This window comes from Betta splendens, chromosome 7, assembly GCF_900634795.4.
Source record: "Betta splendens chromosome 7, fBetSpl5.4, whole genome shotgun sequence".
In the NCBI taxonomy this organism is placed as follows: Eukaryota; Metazoa; Chordata; class Actinopteri; order Anabantiformes; family Osphronemidae; genus Betta; species Betta splendens.
Genome location: NC_040887.2, coordinates 8,532,172 through 8,554,625, shown reverse-complemented (window position 1 = coordinate 8,554,625; position 22,454 = coordinate 8,532,172). Strand labels below are relative to the sequence as shown.

Here is a 22,454-nt window from a genome sequence, read left to right as displayed (position 1 = left end):
AGGAGCGATGGCGACGCGGTCCAAGCAGCAGGCCCGTCTCCGCTTTAATAGAGAATCTCAGCCCCTTGCATTGTGTGTGAGAATAGTCTATAGACAGACATTTATATCCAGTGCCACGTGATTGAATACTGAAGTTAAATAAACTTTGCCCCACGGACGGTCAGAAGAGCGGAGCGGCGCTCACCTCTCCAGCAGTGACAGGGTTAATCATACCCATATGGTGCACGGAGAGGTTTGGTCCAATGCTGCTGTGGGCCAACAGCAGAGGGGAGGCTGGGTGGGGGCAGAACAGAAGGGAGAGGACAGCGGGGCACGCGCTCTCCCAACACCTGCACCTGGTCACTTGATTCGCATTCAAACAGCCTCAAACTCCCTTTAAGGGACCAGCGGAGCCTCGTCTCGCCGTCGTCGCGGTGATGGTCGCTGCCTTCCGGGCGTAAACTTTCGGGAAAGAAGTGTCCCGCGCGTGCGGGGCTCCTGCTGCGCGCGCGCGCGCGCTCCGTTTTTTTTTGAATGGACGAGAAGGTCGTCGGTGTCTAGCGAGCGGTTATTGTTCGCGTCGAGGGGAATCTGCGGCCACACCGGACTGGTTTTATGGCTGCGCAGCGCGGCTGAGGCAATTTTTTCCAACGCGGGGAATGCGGCGGTAACATCCCGCAAGTTTCGCTTCCGAGAGACGCAGCGGATCGAGAGAAAGTCCGAAACCGAAGGTAGGACATTTAACTCGTGCGTGGCTTAACTTTTAACTCTTGTTTGGTCACTCCGCACCGCGGTCTGGGCGGTAGGTGACTGAAGCGCAGCCCGTCTGTTCGGTTCCTATTTCTGGATGTTGAGTTCACAGGTAAGTGCGCGCTCTTCCGCGGAAAAACTGAACCGCGTTACAGAAATCCTATAATTACATTTTAAAGGGAAACCATGTATTATGCGTCGAACGCGTCCTGCCCCAGAAAAGCAGCAGAAAAACCGTCGTCAAGCCAGAATACCAGCAAGTACAATGAGGCGGTCGCACAATGAGCCCCGCAGGCGAGAAAGGCTTTGTTGGTTTTAGATATTTCACCACAGATATGATTCTTTTCGTGCCTTGGTTTGAATGACTCTAATGGTCTGGACGTTTAATAATTTTTACATGGATTAATCAGTAAAAGCCGTTCTGCCTGTTGCTTTACGCCTAAGCGTCAAAACGCGGACAATAAACAGTGTCTGTGGAACATATGGCCATAAACTGATGGGAGCGTAATTGGACCAATACGATTTGATGACATTCTAATTTATTTATTTGTTGTCAAAGTCAAAGTGAGCCGGTGCGGATTTACGAGTTCCCCGCTTCTAGTGCGAATGTATCTGAGTCTTCACGTCAGAGAAATATGCGTGAGATAATGTTCATTCCTCTCAGACGTGTGATGAGCTGGTGATTGATAAGAGTAGATATCAATCTTTGCTGGTGAGGAGACATGTGCCAGGCTTCTGCTTTCCATCTATTTCCATCAAATTTTCAACATTTCAGTTTCATCACAACATTCGATTGTTTTTTTTTGTTTTTTTTTGTTTTTTTACCACGTGAACCGCTTTTCACGTGTCACGCAAATTAATGCCTTATTGTGGAATCCAGAGAGAATGGAAGGAAAGTCCTGCGTTTTGATCGCCCCACGAACGCCCCTCTCTCTCTCTCGCTCTCTCTCTCTCTCTCTCTCTGCAAAGGGCTTCCTCTGCACCTTGTGCCACCGGGGGCCTCTGCTGCACGGATGTCACGAGAAAAGGCGGAGGCAAGAGCCCGTGGGATGGGTTATAGCCCGAGCCCGGCTCACCTTCGGGGAGACAATTTAATGGATGTTATGGACTCAGCTTTTAGTATTCATAATTTATATGGGATCCTCTCCGGCAAAGTGCAGATGCATAATGAATGCTTGAGTTAAGGTCTAACAGTTAGGCCACGTTTCCAACACCCGTCAGCCGTCGGCGCCGCTTAGAGCCGGGGCTACCTGTTCCTTTGAACTGTCACGCGTCTCGCCCGTCAGCGTCCGGGGGAGCGCCGACGTGCTCTGTTGCAGGACTGGGGAGGAGGAGGCCGAGGGGGAATCGCTGACGGGCACCGCTGTCTCGCTTTAAACAGCCGCCCGCAACCGCGGGGGGAAAAACACGTCCAGGAGGAGGGGACGCCATTGACCACACGCGGGAGACGGAGACGTGACGGCGTTAATGCGACTTCCGAGGCGTTCGCCGTGCGCCTGCGCTCGCAGAGGCGATTATACAGTCCTGACGCATACCTCACTGCGTTTACACGTTAAATAAATAATAAGGCTGTCAAGTTTTCCAGAGCAAGTGTGAGGATTTGGACGTTGTTCTCTCCTGCCGAACTACACGTCTCGCCTCTGAAGTCTGCGGGCCAAACTTCTGATCAGAGGGAGATCAGAGACAAAGGAAGAGAGCGAGCGAGAGAGAGAGAGAGAGAGAGAGAGAGCGTCTCGCCCGTCCTGCCTGCTTTTTCTGTCTCCCATTCCTCATGGGGCACTCTACAATAATAGTTCATTCCTCTTTTCCCTTTTCATCCAGATTTAGATCTCTGTGGGCTACCTGCATGACTGTTACCATGACAGCATCTGGAGCCCAGCTTGTGCTGTTGGCCCTGTGCGTGTGCAGAGGCTCCGGCCTGCAGCAGACCGCTCCGAGGGTGCGACTCTCCTTCAAAGGTGACTTCATACACATGAACTCCTCTGACAGAAGCCGTCGCCGTAGTAGTTTCTTTTATTGGTCGTTTTTTTTCCCCCACTAAGTCACCTGCACACGAACACCCACAGCAGCAATGTTTCCTCTTTATACATATGTACAGAACCTATTTCCTGCCCTGAAAACAAAAGGTGGATGTTACGCGTGGTTGGTTTTCTGGTGGTGCCCTTCGACAGAGTTCCTCCCCACGCCCACAGGCACCGCGGCCCCGGCCCCTCGGCTCAGCCTTGTTTTTCATGTCTGACACGATGACGCGAGAAGGATACACCTGAAAAATGATCACCAGAGTAAAACGATCTTTCCGAGCGTTTTGGCCCGAAGGTGTGAATTGTGAAAAGGGCGTTTTAGAACCCTGGGATTTTCCCGTGTGCGCGTTCGCCTCGTTAGCGCCAACGATGCAGGGTCGCGTTGCAAACGCGCGATCGACGCCTTTTGATCAGAACAATGCGGGGTGATTGCGTGCACAGCCGCCGCTGCAGCTCTGCACGCAGACGCACACCCTCGCGTCACACCCCCAATACCTGCGAGTGCGAATTAGAGGCTTGGAATCGGGTTGATAACATTCTTCAGGGCTTTGATGTGGAGGGGAGTCAAAACATTCTGGTCCCAGATCACGTCTGGGCAGAGTCGTATCTTTCCATGCGGCGATGAACGTGTAGGATTTTTTTTATTTTTTTTTTTCAAACAAGAGACAGCTGATGCAGATTAAAAGTGGGCTAATCACGAGATGTGTGGTTGACGGCTGACAGCTGGAGCCTCGGCGGAGGGCTGCTTTGAATGGGAGCCATTTGGTGACACTGGAAACATCTGTATGCACGCTCTTTGAGGACGGTTCCGTTCGAGCCCGGAGAGGACAATCGCAGCGCGTTTTCCTCTGACCTTTAGCGCTAAGCAGCTCGCGCGCGGCGTTTTCCTTCGGCGGCAGAGCAGCCCTCTGACCAATTACGCCGCAAGTTAGGTCTTGACTTCACCGGCGCTGGGCGCGGTGCAGGAATTCACGTGGGTGCCGGGCGTTCTGCCTGACGCTCGCGTTCCGGCGCGGGTTTACAGCAGGTCACGGCTCCGGTCGCTGCTGAGGCACGAGCGCCCGGCGCTCACACACCTCGCTCGCCCTTCCCCCTAATGCTAAACAAAAAGGGGAGAAGTTGGATTTAGTCCCCGACTGTTTTCTGCCACTCAAGGATTTATTGTTCATTGTTTGTGACAGCGAGCCTCTTTGTTCCCGGGAGGCGCCTGTGGAGGAGGTTTTGGGGGCGGCTGGAGGACATGTGACTTCTGGGAGGCCTGAGTGACGGGCCGGGGGACACCGCGGGCCCGGGGGACAGACGCCGTGTATTGTTTCCTGTGTCGCTGGGAAGTCGCACTTCAAAGAGGCCCGTTTCGCAGAGCGGGTCCGGTTCCCGTGGAACCCACGCTTTAGCTCTCTCGCCCTCACGCTTAAGATAAACTGCCCTGAGTCGAGTGGGAGCAGAGCTCGTCGCGGTCCGACCCAGTGGTTCCCCGTCAGTGTCAGAATGCCGTCGGGGGATAGCGTTTGCTGAATGTTTAGCAGATGATGGCAGTGCATTGTTTGCTATTTTAGGAGAATGGAGACATGTATAGGGGTGTGGTGTTTCCACATTTAGCCCGTCCAGTCAATCCACTATGGCCCAGTGGAGGTTGGCCAGAAGCTTGTTATCCTGTGTTTACCTCCCAGGGACAGAACCAGATCCCGCTCTGTGCACCGGACTCCGGCCCCTCGTCACCGCCGCCGTCAGTCCGGTCCGGCCGCCGAGCTTATTTTAGTGGCACCTTGACCGCATCCTGTTCACGCTGTCCTCGGAAGGAAAATCGAACGCACTTTGATGTAAATAAAGATCGCGCTTCCTCCCGAATCCCCGGTAAGCCGGCTTCCGAGGGCCCCCGTGGACATTTGTCATTATGAGCCGGCTGTCTCTAAGCATGCTTCCACTGTGACCCGGGGTCCACGTGTGCGTGAATGCGGTGGTCGAGACCCGCGTTCAGAGGAAAAGTTCACGTCTGTTCAATCAAAGCTTTCAGCAGCACAAAAATGGGAGAAACCTTCCTTTCCACTGCAGCGTGTCCTAACAGGTCACACTTGGCTGAACACAATCCCGATTTTAGGAATTAGCTGCGAGTTCCACTGACCGTGTTCCCTACGGGACCGGCTTTCTCCTCTAACTCCACAAGGCGAGCGGCGCCTTGGACTCAATCAGACGGTCGGGACGCATGAAATATTGAGATCTTAAAAGCGAACGCGTTCCTTAAAATGCCCCGGAGTTGAGTTATATTTAATCAGTGACACACATTTTCCAGAAGAGAAGTGAGAACGGCGCCGCCGAAGGCACCGCGAGTTCAGGGGTGACGTGAATAGATGGTGGGAGGAAGCCTTCGGTTTTCCAGGTGGTCTGAAGGGTTTTTAACCCAGTCTTTCTCCACACAGAGCTGATGGACACTCGGGCCGCCCGCCCTTTCAGCTTCTCCTTCAACACCAGCGACTACCGGGTCCTTCTGATGGATCAGGACCAGGGCCGGTTGTACCTGGGCAGCCGGGAGTACCTGGTGGCCCTGGACATGCACAACGTCAACAAGGAGCCGCTCATAGTGCGTTGGAGCAGCAGTGGCGTGTTGTTCGGAATGCGGCTTAGGCCTCCAAATGCCATGATCCCGCTTAATCCAGCGTTTTCTGCCGTTTTCTGTGAAACAAACAGATCCACTGGCCGGCGTCCGCTAAGAGAAAAGGAGAATGTCAGATGACGGGAAAAGGAAAGCAGGTGGGCTCCCGCGCTCACATCCGGCCCTTTGACGAGTCCCGGACTCCTGCTTTCAGGACGGGGACAAAGACGGGGGAGCCGCCGCTTGTCTCACGTCCTTCTCTTTGTGCAGGGTGAATGCGCCAACTTTGTGCGTTTGATTGAGCCGTGGAACCGCACCCACCTCTACACCTGCGGCACGGGGGCGTACCAGCCCACCTGCACGTTCATCAACAGGGGCTGGAGGGCAGAGGTGAGGCGGGGGAGGCGCTCACGGCTCCCCGGGAGGGATTTACCCCCCCCCCCCCCGCCCAGAAAGCTTAGTGCTGCTGAATATTTCAGGACTCCAAACTGGGCCACTGGTTTGTTTGTGATGTTCCCGCGTTCCCTTGTGACGCCCCTGCTGTCTGACTTGCCTCTGCAGGACTACCTGTTTAGGCTGGTCCCTGGGTACGTGGACTCGGGGAAGGGAAAGTGTTCCTACGATCCCAAACAGGAGAGCGTGGCAGTTCTGCTCAGTAGGAAACGCTCCAAGGCACAGCAACACGACGTCTTTACATTTAAATGCTGATTTACAAGCGCTCAGCCGTGTGTGTGCCTGTGTGCGCTGTGCAGATGGCAACCTGTACGCAGGCGTGCATATCGACTTCATGAGCACAGACGCCGCTCTGTTTAGGACCATGGGAGGGAGGACGGCCATCCGTACGGAGCAGTACGACTCCAGGTGGCTCAACGGTGAGTAAGTGTAGGTGTGAGGAGGCGTCTGATTGCAGGTTACGCTTCCTCTCGTTTTATTTGACAATCGCTTGCCTCAATCCCCGTCTCTGTTTGCCTGCCTTCATCCCCCAGAGCCCGTGTTTGTTCAGATCCAGCAGATCCCTGACAGCGCAGAACGGAACGACGACAAGCTCTACTTCTTCTTCCGGGAGAAGACTCTGGACTCCAGCAGCGGGACGAGCCCCAGCGTTCTGGCCCGGGTGGGACGGGTGTGTCTGGTGAGTCACGTGCCGCCGCCGCCGCCGCCGCCGCCGCCGCCGCCGCGTGCTCTCATTGCATCAATCCCGCTGCACATATTGAACTCTGCGCTGGCGTCCGTGCCGCCTAGAATGATGAAGGAGGACAGAAGTCCCTGGTGAATCGCTGGACGACGTTCCTGAAGGCCCGTCTCATCTGTTCAGTGATCGGAGACGACGGCGTGGAGACGCGATTCGACGAACTGCGTGAGGCTGCGGCGAAACAAGCCCTGCATCTTAACTGACTGAATGAATTGCCACTGCTTTTACTACGGTCTCATGGATTCTTCCAGGGGACGTGTTTATTCAACCCACGCAGGACGAAAGAAGCCCGATGGTGTACGCGCTCTTCACCACAGCAGGGTGAGACGAAGCTCTGGTGGAGGCTCCGATGATTCAGCCTCCGTTCTCACGGCTCTTTACTTGTCTGACTGTCTATCTGTCTCTAACTGTCCATTTGTTCCTGCTTCAGCTCTGTGTTCAAGGGCTCGGCCGTCTGCGTCTACTCCATGGCTGACATCCGCAACGTCTTCAACGGACCCTTTGCCCACAAACATGGACATAATTATCAGTGGACAGAGTACACGGGCAGGATTCCCTACCCACGGCCTGGAACGGTGCGTGTCAGTGAGGCTGCGTCTCAGGCTTCGCACCTTGTTTCCTTATGACTCCCCTCTTCTTTTGCATCCAGTGTCCAGGAGGAACCTTCACGCCCGGCATCCGTTCCTCCAGGAACTTTTCAGACGAGGCCGTGAATTTCATCAGGGCCCACCCCCTCATGTTCCACCCGGTGTATCCGATCCACCGCCGCCCCCTGGTGGTGAGGACGGGCGTGGACTATCGCTACACCGCCCTGGTGGTGGATCAGGTGGATGCCGTGGACGGGCGCTACGAGGTGCTGTTCCTGGGGACAGGTGAGGCGGCCGCTGGAGACGCCTCTCCAGCCGAGGACGAACCCACTAAACGTGTGCGTCTCACCCACAGATCAGGGGACTGTGCAAAAGATCATCGTGTTGCCTAAAGACCCGACCAGCATGGAGGAACTCACCCTGGAGGAAGTGGAGGTTTTCCGTGTAGGTGTAAATGAGCAGCGCTGAAGTGGCTAAACTTAAAATAAAATGTCGTTTTGATTTTTTCTTGTTTATTCTTCACTTATAGAGCAGGGCTCCAGTCAAAACAATGAAGATATCGTCCAAAAGAGTAAGAGCATCTTTTGACTTAACTCAACGGATTCCTCTTGACTTCAGTCAAGAGGAGTCTGTTTTGAGTCTGTTTTGAGCCTGTTTTGCCCGTGTCGCCGCAGCAACAGCTGTACGTGTCGTCGGACGCGGGTCTGACCCAGGTGTCGCTGCACCGCTGCGGCGCTTACGGCCGGGCCTGCTCCGACTGCTGCCTGGCCCGCGACCCCTACTGCGCCTGGGACGGGGAGAGCTGCTCCGCCTTCACCCCGTCCACCAAAAGGTCAGGCAACGCTCAGCACCGGGACGCTGGGAGCGGGCTGTTATGGTGTGGTGATGTGTGATAACTCCCGATACTGATCCGTGTCCCAGGCGGAGCAGAAGGCAGGACGTCAAACACGGCGACCCGCTGAGGCAGTGCCGGGGCTTCAACGCCAAAGGTGGGGATGAGTTCAGGGCCCGTGCTCGCTGCACATCTGTACCCGAGCAAGCGCCGACGTGTCTGTTCTGTCATTTCGCTCAGTGGAGAAGCGTCTGCGAGAGATGGTGCAGTTCGGGGTGGAGGGCAGCAGCACCTTCCTGGAGTGTCAGCCCCGGTCCCCACAGGCCACGGTCAAGTGGCTCTTCCAGAGGGAGGGGAGGAGGAAAGTGGTGAGGAGGCGCCCGGCGGGATTTCAGCCGCCGCCCGTTCAAACACTAACACTAACCGTTCCGCTCCCTGCTCCCTCAGCTGAACCGCGCGGGCGGCGCCCTGAGGACGGCGCACGGCGTCCTCCTGACGTCCCTCAACCAGTCGGACGCCGGCCTCTACCAGTGCGTCGCCACGGAGAACAACTTCAAGCACACGGTGGCGCGCGTGGCGCTGCGCGTCCTGGACCGCGACATCGTGCTGGCGCTCACGGCGCGGGACGAGGACGAGGACGAGGAGCCCGGGGCCCGGCGCGCGGCGCCGCTCCCCCGGGCGCCCCTCCCCCCCACGCCCTTCCCCCCCGAGATCAGACTGATCAACCAGTACTGCCAGTCCTACTGGGAGCAGCTCAGCCCCAAGCAGCAGCAGCAGCAGCAGCAGCAGCAGCAGCGCAAGCGCACCAGCCGCAGGCACACAGAGAGCCAGGACCAGGGCCTCGGCTAGAGCACGGAGCCGGTCCGGACGGAGCCGCGGACTTTTATGTTGGGGCGTCGCCTCCATCCATAGGCAGAGATACTGGCAGGCTCGTGGCATAATGCTATATTGGTGGTTTTGCACGTTAAGGCTCAAATACATGATTCGATTGGTCACATCACTCGTGAAACGTTCGACTCAGACCGGACCGTTCACCCTCACACGCGTCACACCAAGTAAATACATGCTCAACCGGCTCCAACATGCAGAACCACACGTATGTGTGTCTCGAAACGCAAATGTAATATATTGATTGTGAATATAATATATATGGTCGTTGATGGTGCATATCGGTGCATGCGTGTCCGTGTCAGCAAGCTGTACATTTACCGTGGAGACACCCCCCCCCCCCCCCCCCCCCCCGCTCCGTGTGTGACGCCGCTCCTATGGTGTAACGTGACCCGTTTAAGCTAATCCCGTTGGATGTTGTCGTGCAGTGGCTTCCCTCTATGTGTAGCTACAGTGTTCCAGTTCCAGTTATGCACTTTGTCGGTGGTGGTCGTAGAGAGAATTTGGGATGTTTGCACAGATGTGTGAGAAAATGATACACAATTGATTCTTTTTTTTTTTTTAATGTAAAGTATGTTGTTATGAAAAACAGGAATGAAACTGGCTAAAGTTTAGTTTTGGTTGTTGGTGTTCAGTCATGCTGTATTTACATGTTTTAAAAAAAAAAAAAAAAAAAAAAAGCACAAGGAGCAGGACGTGTCCTGAGCCACCGTTCACCTTCATTGTGAGTAGCTGTGTTATGTGCTTTCATCCTAAACAATCCTACACTGGAGATGTTTGAACAAATATATCAAAGTGTCAGAATTCTCTTTAATCGCTTCTCCTGTTTATTTTGTCCTAGTCTGTCGTCGCTGTGTGTAACAGATCCACAAATAAGATATTTGGCTAAAATCGCTGGCTCAAAAGCGATCAGTCGTCCCATTCGTCGTCGTCGTCATCGTCATCTCCACCTTCATCTTCACTTTCATCTAAAAGAGAATGAATAAAAAAACAATTCTCTCCTTTCACAAACATAAACATTTTGCATTTGGGGTTTAGATATAAAGAATGTTCCAACATTTACCAGAGGAATGAATGACTTTACTCCTTTTGTTCATGACCATCATCAGAGCCCCAACGATGCCTTCACTGGACGCTGGAGATGCAGGTGGAGGTGGGTCAGGGTTCTCTGTGACCTGTAACACACCGGGTTAGAAGGACAGCATGAACCTAAACCACGGGCTAAAGTTCACAGTTACAGCTCGTGTTTCAAAGAGAAGGAAGGCGCTTTACGTTTCGGAGTTTCTTCCCCAGTCGGATCTGGTCCAGCAGAGCTCCTCTGCTGTCTCCGCCTCCGCAAGAGGCAGGTGCGGGCGCGGGTGCGGGTGGACCGCCGAAGGAGGGAGGGGGGGGTGGGAAGTCTGAGGAGTTGGACATCTGAGACGGAGGTGGAGGTGGCGGGGGTGGAGGCGGCGGAGGAGCGGGAGCCGTGGACGGGACGGGAGGCGGTGGGAAGCGCTGGCTGGAGGGCGGAGGCGGGGGAGGCACGGCGTGGGAGGAGACGGGGGGCGGCGCGGGGTGCGAGTGCGCGGGCGGCGGCGGCGGGGGGCCGCCCCTGCTCGACGGAGGAGGGGGCGGCGGCAGGCCTCCGCGGGACGCCGGCTGCGAGGGCGGGGGTCCCCGCTGCGCCTGGGCGGACGGGATCGGCGGCAGGGGCCCGGACCGGCCCCGCGGCGGGGGCGGCGTCGGGGCCGACGGACCGGACCCCGGCAGGGGCGGCAGGGGGCCCTGTCTGCCGGGCGGCGGTGGAGCTGTAACACAGTGGCACACGCGCGTTACCAAGGCGCCCGGAGGAGGAGGAGGAGGATGAGGAGGAGGAGGAGCTTGACGGCGAGCGAAGCCGCACCTGAGCAGTGCACCTCCCTCTTCACGGCCTCCATCCCCCCGGACTGCTCGATGACGTTGTAGATCAGCTGCGACGTCCGCTCGTCCCTCATCTCCGCTTCGCCGATGCCCGCGCGGGAGAGCAGCTGCTGCAGGTCGGGGTCCAGGTTGTTGGGATCCCAGCCCACGTGGGACACGTGTCTGACGAGCACACACAGTTTAACGCCCAGCAGTGACAGACACAACAACCTGCCGGACACTCACTTGAATCCACTGGGGGCTCCTATGTCTGCCTTGGAGAGCTTTGGGCCCTTTTTCTTGCTCTTCTTCTCCTTCTTCTTGTCTTTGCTGCTCAGAACCGAAGGAGGAGCGGGCGACGGCATGGACCGGTACCGGGACGACTGAATGTCTGGGTTCTGGATGTCCACGGTGGCCATGTGGAAGGACCCGGGGCTGCCGCCTGCTCCTTGGGGACGAGACGCAGCGTTACACACGAGCCGGTACGTTCACTGACAGTGCTGTGGTGGAGGAGGTACCCACCCCTGTCAGAGGGAAGCGGAGGCAGCGTGCCTCTGTCTGCAGCGGCACAAAAAAAGGGAAGAGAAAAAAGAGTTACGTTAGAGTTTTGCTCTATGCGCGAATCGCAGTCGAAACGATAGTTGCTGTCTCACCGCTGTGCTGCAGGGGGCGCTGTTTCTTCTCTGCCAAGTAAAATAAAAAAGGTTTAAAAAAAGTTTTTTTTTGATCACGAATGGCATCAGAAACTAGTTATACATTTGTAAGCAATCGATTAATGATTCAATTCCGATAAATTTCAAAAACTAATAATGAATTATATGATAGCATTATCTTTTCCTTTTTTTAAGCCAGAGAATGTTTTATAATTTGTGTTTAATAGACACAGAATCACCTGCACTAAAGTGGCTTTTGTTTTTCTCCTGATTCCTTTTGCAACTGTCACATTAGTCCATGAACACACAGAAAAGGCCGCTGCAGCCGCTCATTTGCTTATGATTGTCCTAAAACAACAGCAGCTGTTCGCCTCTGGACGCGACGGCTGTAAACCCACTGACCTTGGCGGCTGTTCCTCTGGTTGATCTTCTCCTCGACTGCCACCTGAAAGGCCTCCGCTTCCTGTCGATCGGCGAAGTTCAGCCCGACCCGGCAGTCCTGCGTGATGGGGCGAACCCGGGCCATGAGCAGCAGTTAAAAGCGTAAAAAGCGAGGACACAAACACACGCTTACGTCTGCAGCGAAGGTGTGGAAAAACGGCTGTGGGCAGGAGTAGACTATTTGGTTGTAGAGCTCCTGCTCCCAGACCTGCGTCCCTCTCTGTGGAAACACACGTTGATATATTATCCTCTCCTTCACATCCTTAGTCAAATCGCCTCGAGGCAGACGTTGAGGGCCAACTGTTCTCGGCGCTGCTTTACCTTCAGATCGAACATCCGTATGAAGTAGGAGCGCTGCAGGTTGTCTTTGACGAAGCACAGCACGCCGGTGTGCTGCACGCTCCACACGTTGGGGCTGTGGGGCAGAGCCATGAGCAGCTGGGCCACCGCAGTCGCCATGGACTGAAGGCACAGATAACACAGGCGGCGATAAGAGCGAAGCGGGATAGGAAGCCTTTACTGTCGGCGACATGTAAAGGCTCCACTTCCTCGTCTGCCTCGTTCAGATGAGTCCTTGAAGTGCCGTGATGCTCCTATTCTGCCGCAGCAGGTGGAGGAGTCATTTATTAGCGTTTAGTTGGATATTCACAAAAATGTGCGGGGACAAAGCAGCTTCTGCTCCTCGGCAACTAAAACCAGTGTTAGTACACGATTCTAATTCTGACACCAGAGGAAGAAATGGTTCAGCCACCATTTCCTGTTACTAGTACCTCCTTTTTGATGACCTACTGTAATGTGAGCGATGGTTTTGAGCTGCATTTGGATCAAAACACAAAGAGAAGAACACGTCAGTGAATCTATATGTAGGTGACGAAGTCAGGACAGAAAAAGAAGAAGCTCCAACAAAGCTGTTGCTAAAGTCGAACACAGACGTCGGCTTCAACTGATTCAGGATGTAAATGTGTGCAGAGGCAGATAACAGACACGCGTCTATGGGGGCTGATTTAAATTCCAGCGAAGTAACCTGACAAACGGGTTCTATCTTTTCCACCAAGTCAGTAAAAACCAGCAGAGTGATGCCACACTGAGCGACCCCCCCCCCCCCCCCCCCCCCCCGCCCCACCCCACCCCCCCAGCAGGGTCAGGCCATGGCACAACTTACAGCACACCTTCTGCCCAGCAGGTCCTCCAGCTTCTCGTTCTCCTGCAGACTCAGCAGCGAGCTGCGGGCCGTCTCGGCCTTCGCTTTGGAGCCTCGGCTCATGGTCGTTCCGCTGGGTCTCTCTCCCCCGTCCGGCCTAAATCAGCACACCTCAGGCGAGAAAAAGAGCAGGTCCCCGTGTGCGCCGTCCGAACGCCGAGCTCGTAATGTCAAGGAAGTTTCTCTTCTCTGTTCTGTTCACGCTCAGAGCAGGAAACGGACGGCCGCACTTCTCTAACCCCCACTTTTCTTCTCTCCCTTAGACGCACAGCACAAATGAATGTGTTACTTCCATTTTCAGAGGCACACAGGCAGCGCACGCTTGCTCTCTGACTTCCTGGTTCGCAGCGTACTTTACATTTTATATGCCAAACAACGTCACACCAGAGTACATAGAAATTACGGATATTTTATTGACACATAACAGTCAAATTAATTTAAATGTACAGGTAAAACAAATATTTTAAAAACATAAAGATCCATTGATTTGACTTTAAACTTCACCGTACTGTTGTAGTATTTTTAACACTGACTTAAAAACTGACTTTAACTGGCCTTTGCCAAAGATGATAAAAAATAGTGTTACAAGCTTTATGACACAATAAATATAATCTTTGGTTTGCAACTGTGGATGTTTTAGGGACACATAAAAGATTTTAACCAAACCACTGTTCTATGTGTTGACTCTCACGTGACTGACGGTAACTGTGTGTTCGACCTTCATGAATAGCAGCAGACAACAAAAAAACTCAAAATGCTCCACGACCTCAGACTCAGCATCGCAGGGAATCACCCCAACGTGGGTTGAACGGAATGTACAGGTCTTTGGAAGTGTAACGTGAATCACTGAAATGCGTGAAACGGCAGATTGACCTGCGTGGCTCATGTCATGACATGAGTCTGTGAGCTGCACCAACACATTTGACTGATGAGGCCGATGAGGGAATGGCTCAAAAGCTAAAAAAACTAAATGTCTGTTTGACCGAAATGAACAATAGCATGAGAAATGAACGGCTTTGAAATGAATAAATGCGTAAAACCTGCTGATGTAAACGAGGAAGCAAACTGGGAGGTTCACTGGAACGACTGGAGGTTATTACACATCTGCTCTAAAACGGGATTTCCATTTGAGTCACTCTCTTCCCATTCACCCCTTTGTGCAGTTACTCCATTTGTGTCTTTTGCTTTTTTGAACACATCCTCAAAACATCCTGACTCCAGGCCATCGCACTGATGTGTTATTCAGTCAGAACACATTGAGCTCTCCACACTTTCAGACCTGTTCTGTTTTGGTCGTAGGTGGAGGTTCTTCACATGTTCTTGGCATTTCCTTTTTTTGGTTTAGGGTGAGGTCTTGGCAGATCAGGGGTAATTGAGTGACAGGGAGATCTCTGATTGGCATTGTTCTAGGATCTCTGTGCAGCTAGTGGCCACCTCCACTGCGGGACTCTCCGGTCACCCAGTCGATGATTATAAAGGACAAGCTCATAACCATAAAAACGAATCCCAGCGCGGCGAAAACTGCAGCCTGTGGAAGAGGCAATAAAGAAATCTGGGTCAGCAACGCAAACAATACACAGAAACCGAAGTGGCAGAAAAACCAGTACCTGGATTTTGGGTCTGGAGAACAAAGGCTCCTTTTCTTTAGGAATAATCCGGACGTAGAAGATTCCAGGTAGGATGAAGATGAGACTGGGGGCAGATGTGGCTCCTGCACATGAAGGTGGAGATAAGTGAGCAAAGCATCGAGCACCGAGGCCGGAGAGTTACTGTCCTCGCTTGAACGTACCAATGAGGCCGAAGATGTCGCGGATGGACGGCACAAATATAACGAGTATGTTGACCATGAAGATGAGGCAAAATGCAATGACGACGTGTCTGGCCCAGTGAAACGGCTTATCGGGGAAGAAGATCTGAAGCAAAGCCCTGCGGATCTGCAGAGGGAAGGAGGGAAGGAAAGAAGCACAGTCCTGTTTGTTATATGGCAACTTGAAGGCAGAGTTAGCGCTCGTTCTCTGCAGCCGCTCAATGTTTAAAGGAGTCGTTCTAGGTTTTTACTGGAACCTGTTTAATAAAAAGCTGGAGCTGCTGTCAGGCAGCGATGACCAGTTCGTATTGTGAGCCTTTCACAAACCGGCCGTTTAAAAGGAGGCGCTGGTGGTCTCTCCCTGTGGCCTGTCTGTGTCTGGTGTCATGATGCTGATCACCTCCAATGAAAATGAGATTTTTATTATTTTTATTTTTTTTTGAAAATGAGAGCCTCCCTTGCCGGCATCAGTGACGTTTGGTGGGAGTAACATCGAGGTTTGTGAGTTTTCAGATGAGCCTCGTAGTGGTTTCTTTACGTGACGTGTACTGAGAGCAGAAGAATGAACATGGCTCCGTCCACATCGACTCCTGATCAGCTGCTACCACTAGGGGGCCTCATTCACATTTAAAAAAAAACATCTTTGCCTCCCATGTAATATATTACTTATAATGGGCGTATTGGTCATAACTAATCAGAATTAGGGTTAAAAATAAATAAATTATGTAATAATTAGCAGTGCATTAAATGTAGCAATAAACATAAATCATCAGAAATGCTGACTGATGAAAACTTGAATGAACACATTTGATACTTACAGGGAAGAGAACCACGGGGACGGTCAGGGTGACGGCCACCAGCACGGCCAGACGCACGCACAGGATCAGCACGTCCAGCTGGTCCACGCGACTGTAGACGTGCAGCAGCTCCGACTCCACGGCACCTGACCAGCACCGGACGCAGAGCAAAGGCCTCAGGTGACGCAGCGAAGGCACAGAGGGATCACAGAGCGGATGCCGAGTCTCTTACCGTAGAAGGTGAGGTAACCGAAAATGGCCGTCAGCAGGTACATGACGAACATGGCCAGGATGGAGATGTTGGCGACCCTCTGCATGCGCTTCTTGGTGGCACTGAGGTCATGAAACGCCGTTAGCACTAACACAAACCTCCGCTACATTATTATGGGAGGATGATGATTCTACCTACTTCCGGAGCTCAGTGTAGATGGGCAGCACCTCCGGGTGGCAGACGAAGGCAAAGGCCAGGATGGGGATGGTGTACGCCGTCTACAGGGCCAGAACACGTGACACAGATAAGGCTCTGACATTAACACAGGAAACCACTGGCAGGAAATGTGTTAAGTTTCCTTCTAACCTGTGAGTTGACTGTAAACAGCTTGGCCTCACAGAAGTCACTCGTGCTATTAAAAACAGCGTGTACGGCCGTCGCTGACGTAGTGTTATGGGTCTGATCGTCCAGGGGACAGGGTATGTTGAACTTCTTGTAGATAACCTGAGGAGACACACCCGCCGGATTAACAGAGGCAAATATTTGCCGGAGGTAAAGCCAAAGCAGGCTGTGCGTCTGTTGGCTCTTTGGTGACTCACAGAGATGAGGAAGAACACCATGCAGGAGAGCGAGAAGCTGCTGGTGTAGCCCAGGTAACCTGGAATCAGTGAAATCAGCGATAGTGGTTGAAAAACAAAATGTAGAGCGGGGGAAAATGTGGGGGAGGAGTGACGAACGTACCCAGATGTTTCATCAGTGCGAGAGGAAGAATGATGGCGATGCTGACGATGATGATCAGGTAGTTTCCATTCAAGAACCACTCTCTACGGGACAGAGGGCAGAATCAGGACAGTTCTACGCCAAGACGTGCAACGACTGAGCTACGGATGAATCATAGTAGGAGGAAGTCTGCAGCTCTCACCCTGTGTTTACATGTTTACCGAGGAACGTCTGAATGACCAGCGGCAGCTCCGACTTGACGATGAAGAGGTAACTGGACATCGCTAAAGGAGAGAGAGAATCATGTGACTAAAGGCAGGTGATTTCTATCACAAACTAGATATGAATGACAATAAATACCTCCAATATTATGCATTGTAATGATTCCAGCCGCAATCATTTTCCCCGGCTGCCCAAAAGCTCGCAGGCCGAGCTGCTCGTAGGCCCGGATGCCTGAAACCACGAAGATGACGTCATGCACGTGTGACAACTTGGCGGCTAAAGATGCTAAGCTACATGCACGTGGGTCTACCTCTGGCTTACCGACAACTCCAGCACTTTTCAGCAGGAGGTGGATGGAATACGCTGACAGCAAGGCGATCGACACCAGCAGGATTCTGAAAGACACGAGTGGAGATATGAGCATTTTATACTTTATATATATTTGCATTCCACAGTTTTACTGTAATCATAGAAATTATATGGACAGAAACAAGACCCAGCACTGTACAAAACGGTTTAATAAATATCTATCTGATTCAAAACAAACTTAAAATGAGAAGTAATGATCACATCAACGCACTGATCATTCTAATATGAACTTCATCGTTCTACTTTAGCTTTGCTGTACTTCAGTAAATGAATTAGTGTCAAACAGTCTGTACAGTTAATGTATCATAATAAATGAGAACAAAAAAAGGGAATAAACTTATTGTTCAGACACTTCCTCAGGAGGTCTGTTGTGTTAAAAAGAAAATCAATGAATGACTGCCATTCTTTGTTTTTGTGTTTCATCATCCACAGGAGAGTGTGGCTGTTGCAGACGGGCTGTGCTGCCTCTGTCCACCTCCTCCCACCTTCTCCCCCCTCCTCCCCCCTTGCCACATAGCACAAAACAGATCCAGGCAGGCGTGTCTTGGATTTGATCGTGAGCGTCTATATTTAACTGCCCAAATCTGATTTAGTGAAGCTAAGTGTGTGTGTGTGTGTGTGTGTGTGTGTGTGTGTGTGTGTGTGTGTGTGTGTGTGTGTGTGTGTGTGTGTGTGTGTGTGTGTGTGTGTGTGTGTGTGTGTACTAGCTCTAGTGTACATTCTGACAGGCCGGGCCTCGCGTAGGAGCGGCTGTAAACAGGTACACAGGCCAAAACAAAGCCCATCCCCCGCCAGCAGCACGCATACCTGTCCCAACACAAACACAGACAGATGACACCGCATGTGGTCCTTCTCAGGCCTTATAGGGGCCTGTGGTGACCACCTGCAGCCTCCATGCACTAAAATAAACTCCATCATAATACTAGCCTAGTATCAATGATGCGTCACATTTAAACATCTTTGAGTCAGTACACAAACCATGAAGTGAAACACACAGGGGCCTCAAGCAAATACAGCCCCGTACAAAGTTAGCACAAACTGGGTCTATGTCATAAATATACTCACAGAAAAAGAATGATTCCGGTGTTGGACATGGCAAAGGCCAGTCCCAGAATTCCACTGCCCATTATGGCGTTGCTGAGGTTAAAGACGGACATGCCGAAGGAGGTCTTCCCCTCGAACTGCAACGGAAGAGAGGACGATACAGTGATGAGTCCAAGCTACGCACGAGCAGTAGAGTTAAAGTAGGAGCTGATGCTCGACTCGCTCACGTCCGTGAAGTGGATTTCCTTCTTGACGCCGGTTTTATTCAGCAGATTGTCCTCTTGTTCGGCCAAATCGTCGAACCTGCAGCGGATAATAAGGGGTTAAGGTGCATTCGCTTCCAGGTCCACGTCAGTCACCGCTGCCCCTCGTGGTTCTTACCCATCGTCCCGGCTGTGTCCACCATGTCCATTCATCTTCTGAAGCTCCATCTCAGAGGCCAAATCATCAAAGCTACAACAGACAGCAAAGGTTAGCACACCTTGACCTTCGTGTACACATCGGTAGTTACTGATTCCTCAGTCTTACTGATCAGCTTGGTTGAGTCCGTTCATCTTCTGAAGTTTGTTCTGGTTCCCGTAGTCGCAAATTGAGAGACTTTGAAGCTTGACTTGTACTTTAAACGCTCACCTTTTGAAAGTAAAGAGAAAAAAATCAGGTCAAAGAGTAAAATTCCATACACCCAACCTACAGGTGCAGCCATTACTGGATTTTTGGGGTCATGGATCGTGTCATCATTCCTTTCCCATTCAAAGGAAACAGAAGCTTGTGTGGCATCCAGTGTTTTAACAGCTTCTCTGCGCATCACCTAATCTGAACCTTGTCTAAACTTGTCATTATTGTGACAAGGCCGGAGAATGGGTCTTCCAAGAAGCCGAACTGCCGCGTGCTTGCGCAACCCCTTTTCTTAAAAGGCTGAACGTAAATCATTGGCTCTGGTCTACGGCTGAACGCAGCAGTAGCAGTGAGACACGGGTGAGAGCCATTTTTAAAAACCCACAGTCTCTCAAAGTTCAACAAAGTGGGTATTTGTTTCATCCGCAACACTAAGCAAGCAGTCAGTATAAATACAGATGAAGTTACCATGGTGCTTCTAAAACCAGAACTATTTATAAAGTCGTGAGACAAACCACAGAATTCTCTGTAGTTTGTAGTTTGCCAAGGAAAACAAAAAACTTTCTTTTTTCTGTTTTAATGAACCGTATCATTGCTTTATTTCAGAGGTATGCTGCCTGGTTCAACTGTGAACATAACTATCCAAATTACCAATATATAAAAAACATCTAAAGACGTTTTCACCTGATGTAGTTCAGCTTCTTTTTTTTTTAGTCCACTTTCAGGTGACATGGCTGACTCTAAATACCAAACATTGTCGGAGGACCGCTGCTCTAATCTGCTGTGGACCACGCGAAGATGATACGGCCAAACTCTGGGAATGAACGTGGGCCTGTGCTCCTGCCACGAGGTCATGAGATTCCCGTTTCTCCGTGGTCCGGACTTTCACATCTGACCCCTAAGAGCACGCTCGCACTACATTGTGCCATTCCTTAAGGGTTTCGCACAAAACCAGATTTCATTTTTTTTCTTTTTTATTCCTACGCCGTCGTGAATGGGCCCGTTGAAGTACAAATAATCCATACAGCTGAGTGCGGGAGCAGTGGTCTCCCAAATAAACAAAGGGTTCCTGTGTAATGCTGCTATTTTGCCTAAATACAGAGTAGCCTTTCCTGCGTTCTCGCCACAGGTCAACTTTGGTTAGAGTAACTTTTCTCAGCGACAGTGACTTTCCCACAGCGCTCCACCAACACGCCCAACACCACGATTTAATGTTTGCAGATTAAACAGATTTGACGGTTTAATAAGCTCTGTGTTAAACACAGACCTACTACTTTATCATTGTACACTTTGACTTTTTGAATGGGCTGAAATGCAGAGAAACCAGACAAACTGGACCAACTGACTTCTCTTTAGGTCAAAGGGGCTTTTTGAGATCTGACCCAAAAAGTGTGGAAAAGGGTCACAACTCTTGTGTTCCTCCCATCTACTCATGCAAGAATTTCCCATAACAACTGAAATGCTTTATATTTATGTATAAGCACAGGCCATAAGAACATAACGGTAGCTGTACTGTACACATGGCTGTTGTCTGATGCAAGAGCAGTTCACTATTGACAGCCAGATCCTCCCTTCCCAAGTCTACATCTATTAATTCAAGGACACGCACAGAGTACTCAGTAACTCACCCTTGTGGTCAAGCACGAGTCTAGTTCTGGTTCCTGATCGCCGACAGATTAAATCCCTGAGCAAAGTCACTCAGTTTCTAGATTCCAGTGTCATTATAGTCTTTCCCAAGCTCCTTGGTAGTAGGAGAGACAGAGGGAGATTACTGCCTCACTATGGGAGGGAGTTAGCAGGAAATAGGAACACCCATACTTAACCCTTTGTTCAACCAGTTGCAGAAAGCGGGAGGCTACAGGGATCCTCAAGCACCTGAACAATGTTATGAATTGACTGTGGCAGCGTGGAGGTGCTTTGCATTTCGAGCATTAAGGTAAGTCCAGGATCACTTCACATCCAGAGGTGCACAAGCTGGAGGCCAATTATGGGATCTCCACTGGTTATACACTGGTTTTAGGGCTTTGTCACAGCGTGCGCCCACACTCAGTGGCAGTTTTCATCCTGCAGGAAGTCACAGTGACGCTAATTAGCTTAGGAATTAAGAGCTTTTTTAAGATTGCCATCATGTGATTGCGCTTAAGAGTGGAAACTTGGGGCATGCTTACGAGTTATCGTGCACTTGAGCCAAGGTAAACAGTTGCACCTGGACACGGAACAGCACGGAGGGCAGCGCTGGTGTTCCAGGATGTCACTTGGGTCAATTTTAAAGGGACCTTTTAGAGATGAAGTCGTCCCACAGACACCACACACTGAAAGCAGAGTCAACTTCCAGCGTAAAACACCTTCCCGTTCTCAGGGTCTTCGTGTCAGTTGGCTGATAAAGCCCGACTGAGATATGAGCCTTGGCTGCATGTGATGGAACACCCTCCATGCCTTTATCTTAATCCTTTACAGAGACATGTGACTGTTGGAGCGCACAAAGAGCTGGCAGATGTGCTACGACCACGGCTGATTATATAAAGCACCGAAGGACAAAGCAGCTCCTCCACAAGCGACAGCTTTAATAAACTATCCGGAACACGTTACAAGCAGTATTTTGCACTGGCTGGTTGTACAGACTGTAATAAACTACCATAGCTCAGTCATCCAAGGCATGACTCTTGGGACCTATTGTCAAGAACAACTCAGTCAGCATTAACTAACACATGTGAAATATAGTTCGATAAGGCATTCCTTCTTAATAAAACCATTTGTGAGAGAGAGTCATTGTAGAATATTCAGCCAAGAAGGTCTCACGTTTCAGTGAGTCACCTCAGTGCTGAGTGCTCTGCCAGCATGTCACATACAGCACATGCTCACAAAGAGAGAATAGTGAGACCTATATTTATGTTAGAATGATAAAATGTGCTGTAGCTCACCTCTCCAGGCACACACACACAGAAGTGTTGACTTGTCTGACGAAAAGAAGAAAAAGGGCAAGAGTTCACAAAGTTGTTGAGGGGGAGCACGTTTAAAATGTGCCTTTCAGTCAGCCATTAAGGTCTCTGCAGCGTTCACGAAAGAAAAGGGGGGAAGGAGAGAACTTACCCGCGTTAAGAAATTTCCTGCCATGTCACAAGCCAAGCCACTCCCTTCTCCTTCAGAATACACAGCCAGTTTCTCTGTGAAATAACTGAACCCAGGGCACATATTTGTACACACTGTTCACCAATGGTTCTTGTTTAACCAGGATCATTTTAGAACATGCATCCAGTTTTTCTATTTAAAGTTAATTATACATCAGAAAGTGGAAAAAAAGCTATTTTGGGATAAAAGACACTTTTCCCGTTTCTGTTTTATGTTCATGAAACATTAAGCTGGTGGATCTGCTGGTTGTGCTGCTATTATTGCTTTGGTAGTTTCAGCTTTGTCAGCCAGCCCAGTACAATCGCCATCTAGTGGGCACAAAGCTCCCCCTAGAATATAACAGAAACTGATAAACAAGAGTATCCTGACCTTAAAAAGGATTTAACAAAATAAATTTTGTAAAGCAATAACAATCTCTCAAATCTGATAGAATTGGACAACCAATGCTCCGTAACATATTGAATAAAAACTGTCGATATTTTTGGGACTTAAATTTAAAAAATTATTTCAGTTTCAAAAACAAAG

The 22,454-nt window shown here is 51.1% G+C and overlaps 3 protein-coding genes across 8 annotated transcripts; 1 reads left to right on the top strand and 2 right to left on the bottom strand.

The window, feature by feature from the left end:
- Positions 1–277: 277 nt before the first annotated feature.
- LOC114858217 (semaphorin-3F-like) lies at positions 278–9,653 on the top strand. 3 transcript variants are annotated; one of them, XM_041071377.1, is made up of 18 exons: positions 280–710; positions 2,551–2,687; positions 5,168–5,328; positions 5,436–5,498; positions 5,611–5,730; positions 5,902–5,995; positions 6,093–6,212; positions 6,327–6,472; positions 6,583–6,697; positions 6,784–6,853; positions 6,963–7,107; positions 7,182–7,404; positions 7,475–7,563; positions 7,649–7,690; positions 7,794–7,951; positions 8,041–8,108; positions 8,192–8,319; positions 8,399–9,653. In XM_041071377.1, the coding sequence occupies exons 2-18, from the start codon at positions 2,576–2,578 to the stop codon at positions 8,798–8,800; spliced, it is 2,256 nt and encodes a 751-aa protein (XP_040927311.1). In that variant the 5' UTR covers positions 280–710; positions 2,551–2,575; the 3' UTR covers positions 8,801–9,653. The 3 variants fall into 3 exon arrangements, with proteins under 3 accessions (XP_029010977.1, XP_040927311.1, XP_029010978.1); XM_029155144.3 differs by having other exon boundaries at positions 278–710; positions 5,611–5,995; XM_029155145.3 differs by lacking the exon at positions 280–710 and adding an exon at positions 746–841 and having other exon boundaries at positions 5,611–5,995.
- On the bottom strand, positions 9,485–13,261 carry wasb (WASP actin nucleation promoting factor b). 3 transcript variants are annotated; one of them, XM_029155149.2, is made up of 11 exons: positions 12,977–13,261; positions 12,136–12,276; positions 11,948–12,034; positions 11,776–11,872; positions 11,374–11,403; positions 11,243–11,278; positions 10,967–11,168; positions 10,725–10,903; positions 10,112–10,629; positions 9,903–10,014; positions 9,485–9,807 (listed from the first exon to the last, which is right to left on the bottom strand). In XM_029155149.2, the coding sequence occupies exons 1-11, from the start codon at positions 13,076–13,078 to the stop codon at positions 9,749–9,751; spliced, it is 1,563 nt and encodes a 520-aa protein (XP_029010982.1). In that variant the 5' UTR covers positions 13,079–13,261; the 3' UTR covers positions 9,485–9,748. The 3 variants fall into 3 exon arrangements, with proteins under 3 accessions (XP_029010982.1, XP_029010983.1, XP_029010984.1); XM_029155150.2 differs by having other exon boundaries at positions 10,967–11,162; XM_029155151.2 differs by having other exon boundaries at positions 12,984–13,261.
- Positions 13,262–13,404: 143 nt separating this feature from the next.
- LOC114858220 (sodium-coupled neutral amino acid transporter 3-like) lies at positions 13,405–22,332 on the bottom strand. Of its 2 annotated transcripts, none has more exons than XM_029155153.1 (17): positions 21,722–22,332; positions 18,714–18,815; positions 18,567–18,638; positions 18,413–18,488; positions 18,207–18,322; positions 17,094–17,167; positions 16,911–17,003; positions 16,753–16,834; positions 16,572–16,654; positions 16,430–16,488; positions 16,197–16,334; positions 16,029–16,108; positions 15,852–15,952; positions 15,641–15,765; positions 14,805–14,949; positions 14,623–14,726; positions 13,405–14,543 (listed from the first exon to the last, which is right to left on the bottom strand). In XM_029155153.1, the coding sequence occupies exons 2-17, from the start codon at positions 18,737–18,739 to the stop codon at positions 14,439–14,441; spliced, it is 1,479 nt and encodes a 492-aa protein (XP_029010986.1). In that variant the 5' UTR covers positions 18,740–18,815; positions 21,722–22,332; the 3' UTR covers positions 13,405–14,438. The 2 variants fall into 2 exon arrangements, with proteins under 2 accessions (XP_029010986.1, XP_029010985.1); XM_029155152.3 differs by lacking the exon at positions 21,722–22,332 and adding an exon at positions 20,429–20,565.
- Between the last annotated feature and the right edge of the window lie 122 nt (positions 22,333–22,454).

Bases quoted from the DNA above. Each gene is read 5' to 3' on its own strand.
- LOC114858217 (XM_029155144.3), top strand. From the start codon at position 2,576: ATGACTGTTACCATGACAGCATCTGGAGCCCAGCTTGTGCTGTTGGCC. The intron at 5,996-6,092 runs GTAGGAAACGCT...TGCGCTGTGCAG, and splicing joins GAGCGTGGCAGTTCTGCTCA to ATGGCAACCTGTACGCAGGC. The intron at 7,405-7,474 runs GTGAGGCGGCCG...TCTCACCCACAG, and splicing joins GGTGCTGTTCCTGGGGACAG to ATCAGGGGACTGTGCAAAAG.
- wasb (XM_029155149.2), bottom strand. From the start codon at position 13,078: ATGAGCCGAGGCTCCAAAGCGAAGGCCGAGACGGCCCGCAGCTCGCTG. The intron at 11,169-11,242 runs GTGGGTACCTCC...CTCGTCCCCAAG, and splicing joins TCCGCTTCCCTCTGACAGGG to GAGCAGGCGGCAGCCCCGGG. The intron at 10,015-10,111 runs GTAAAGCGCCTT...GGTGTGTTACAG, and splicing joins TGGGGAAGAAACTCCGAAAC to GTCACAGAGAACCCTGACCC.
- LOC114858220 (XM_029155153.1), bottom strand. From the start codon at position 18,739: ATGAACGGACTCAACCAAGCTGATCA. The intron at 16,335-16,429 runs GTGAGTCACCAA...GTGTCTCCTCAG, and splicing joins TGGTGTTCTTCCTCATCTCT to GTTATCTACAAGAAGTTCAA. The intron at 15,766-15,851 runs GTAAGAGACTCG...GGTGCTGGTCAG, and splicing joins CGGTTACCTCACCTTCTACG to GTGCCGTGGAGTCGGAGCTG.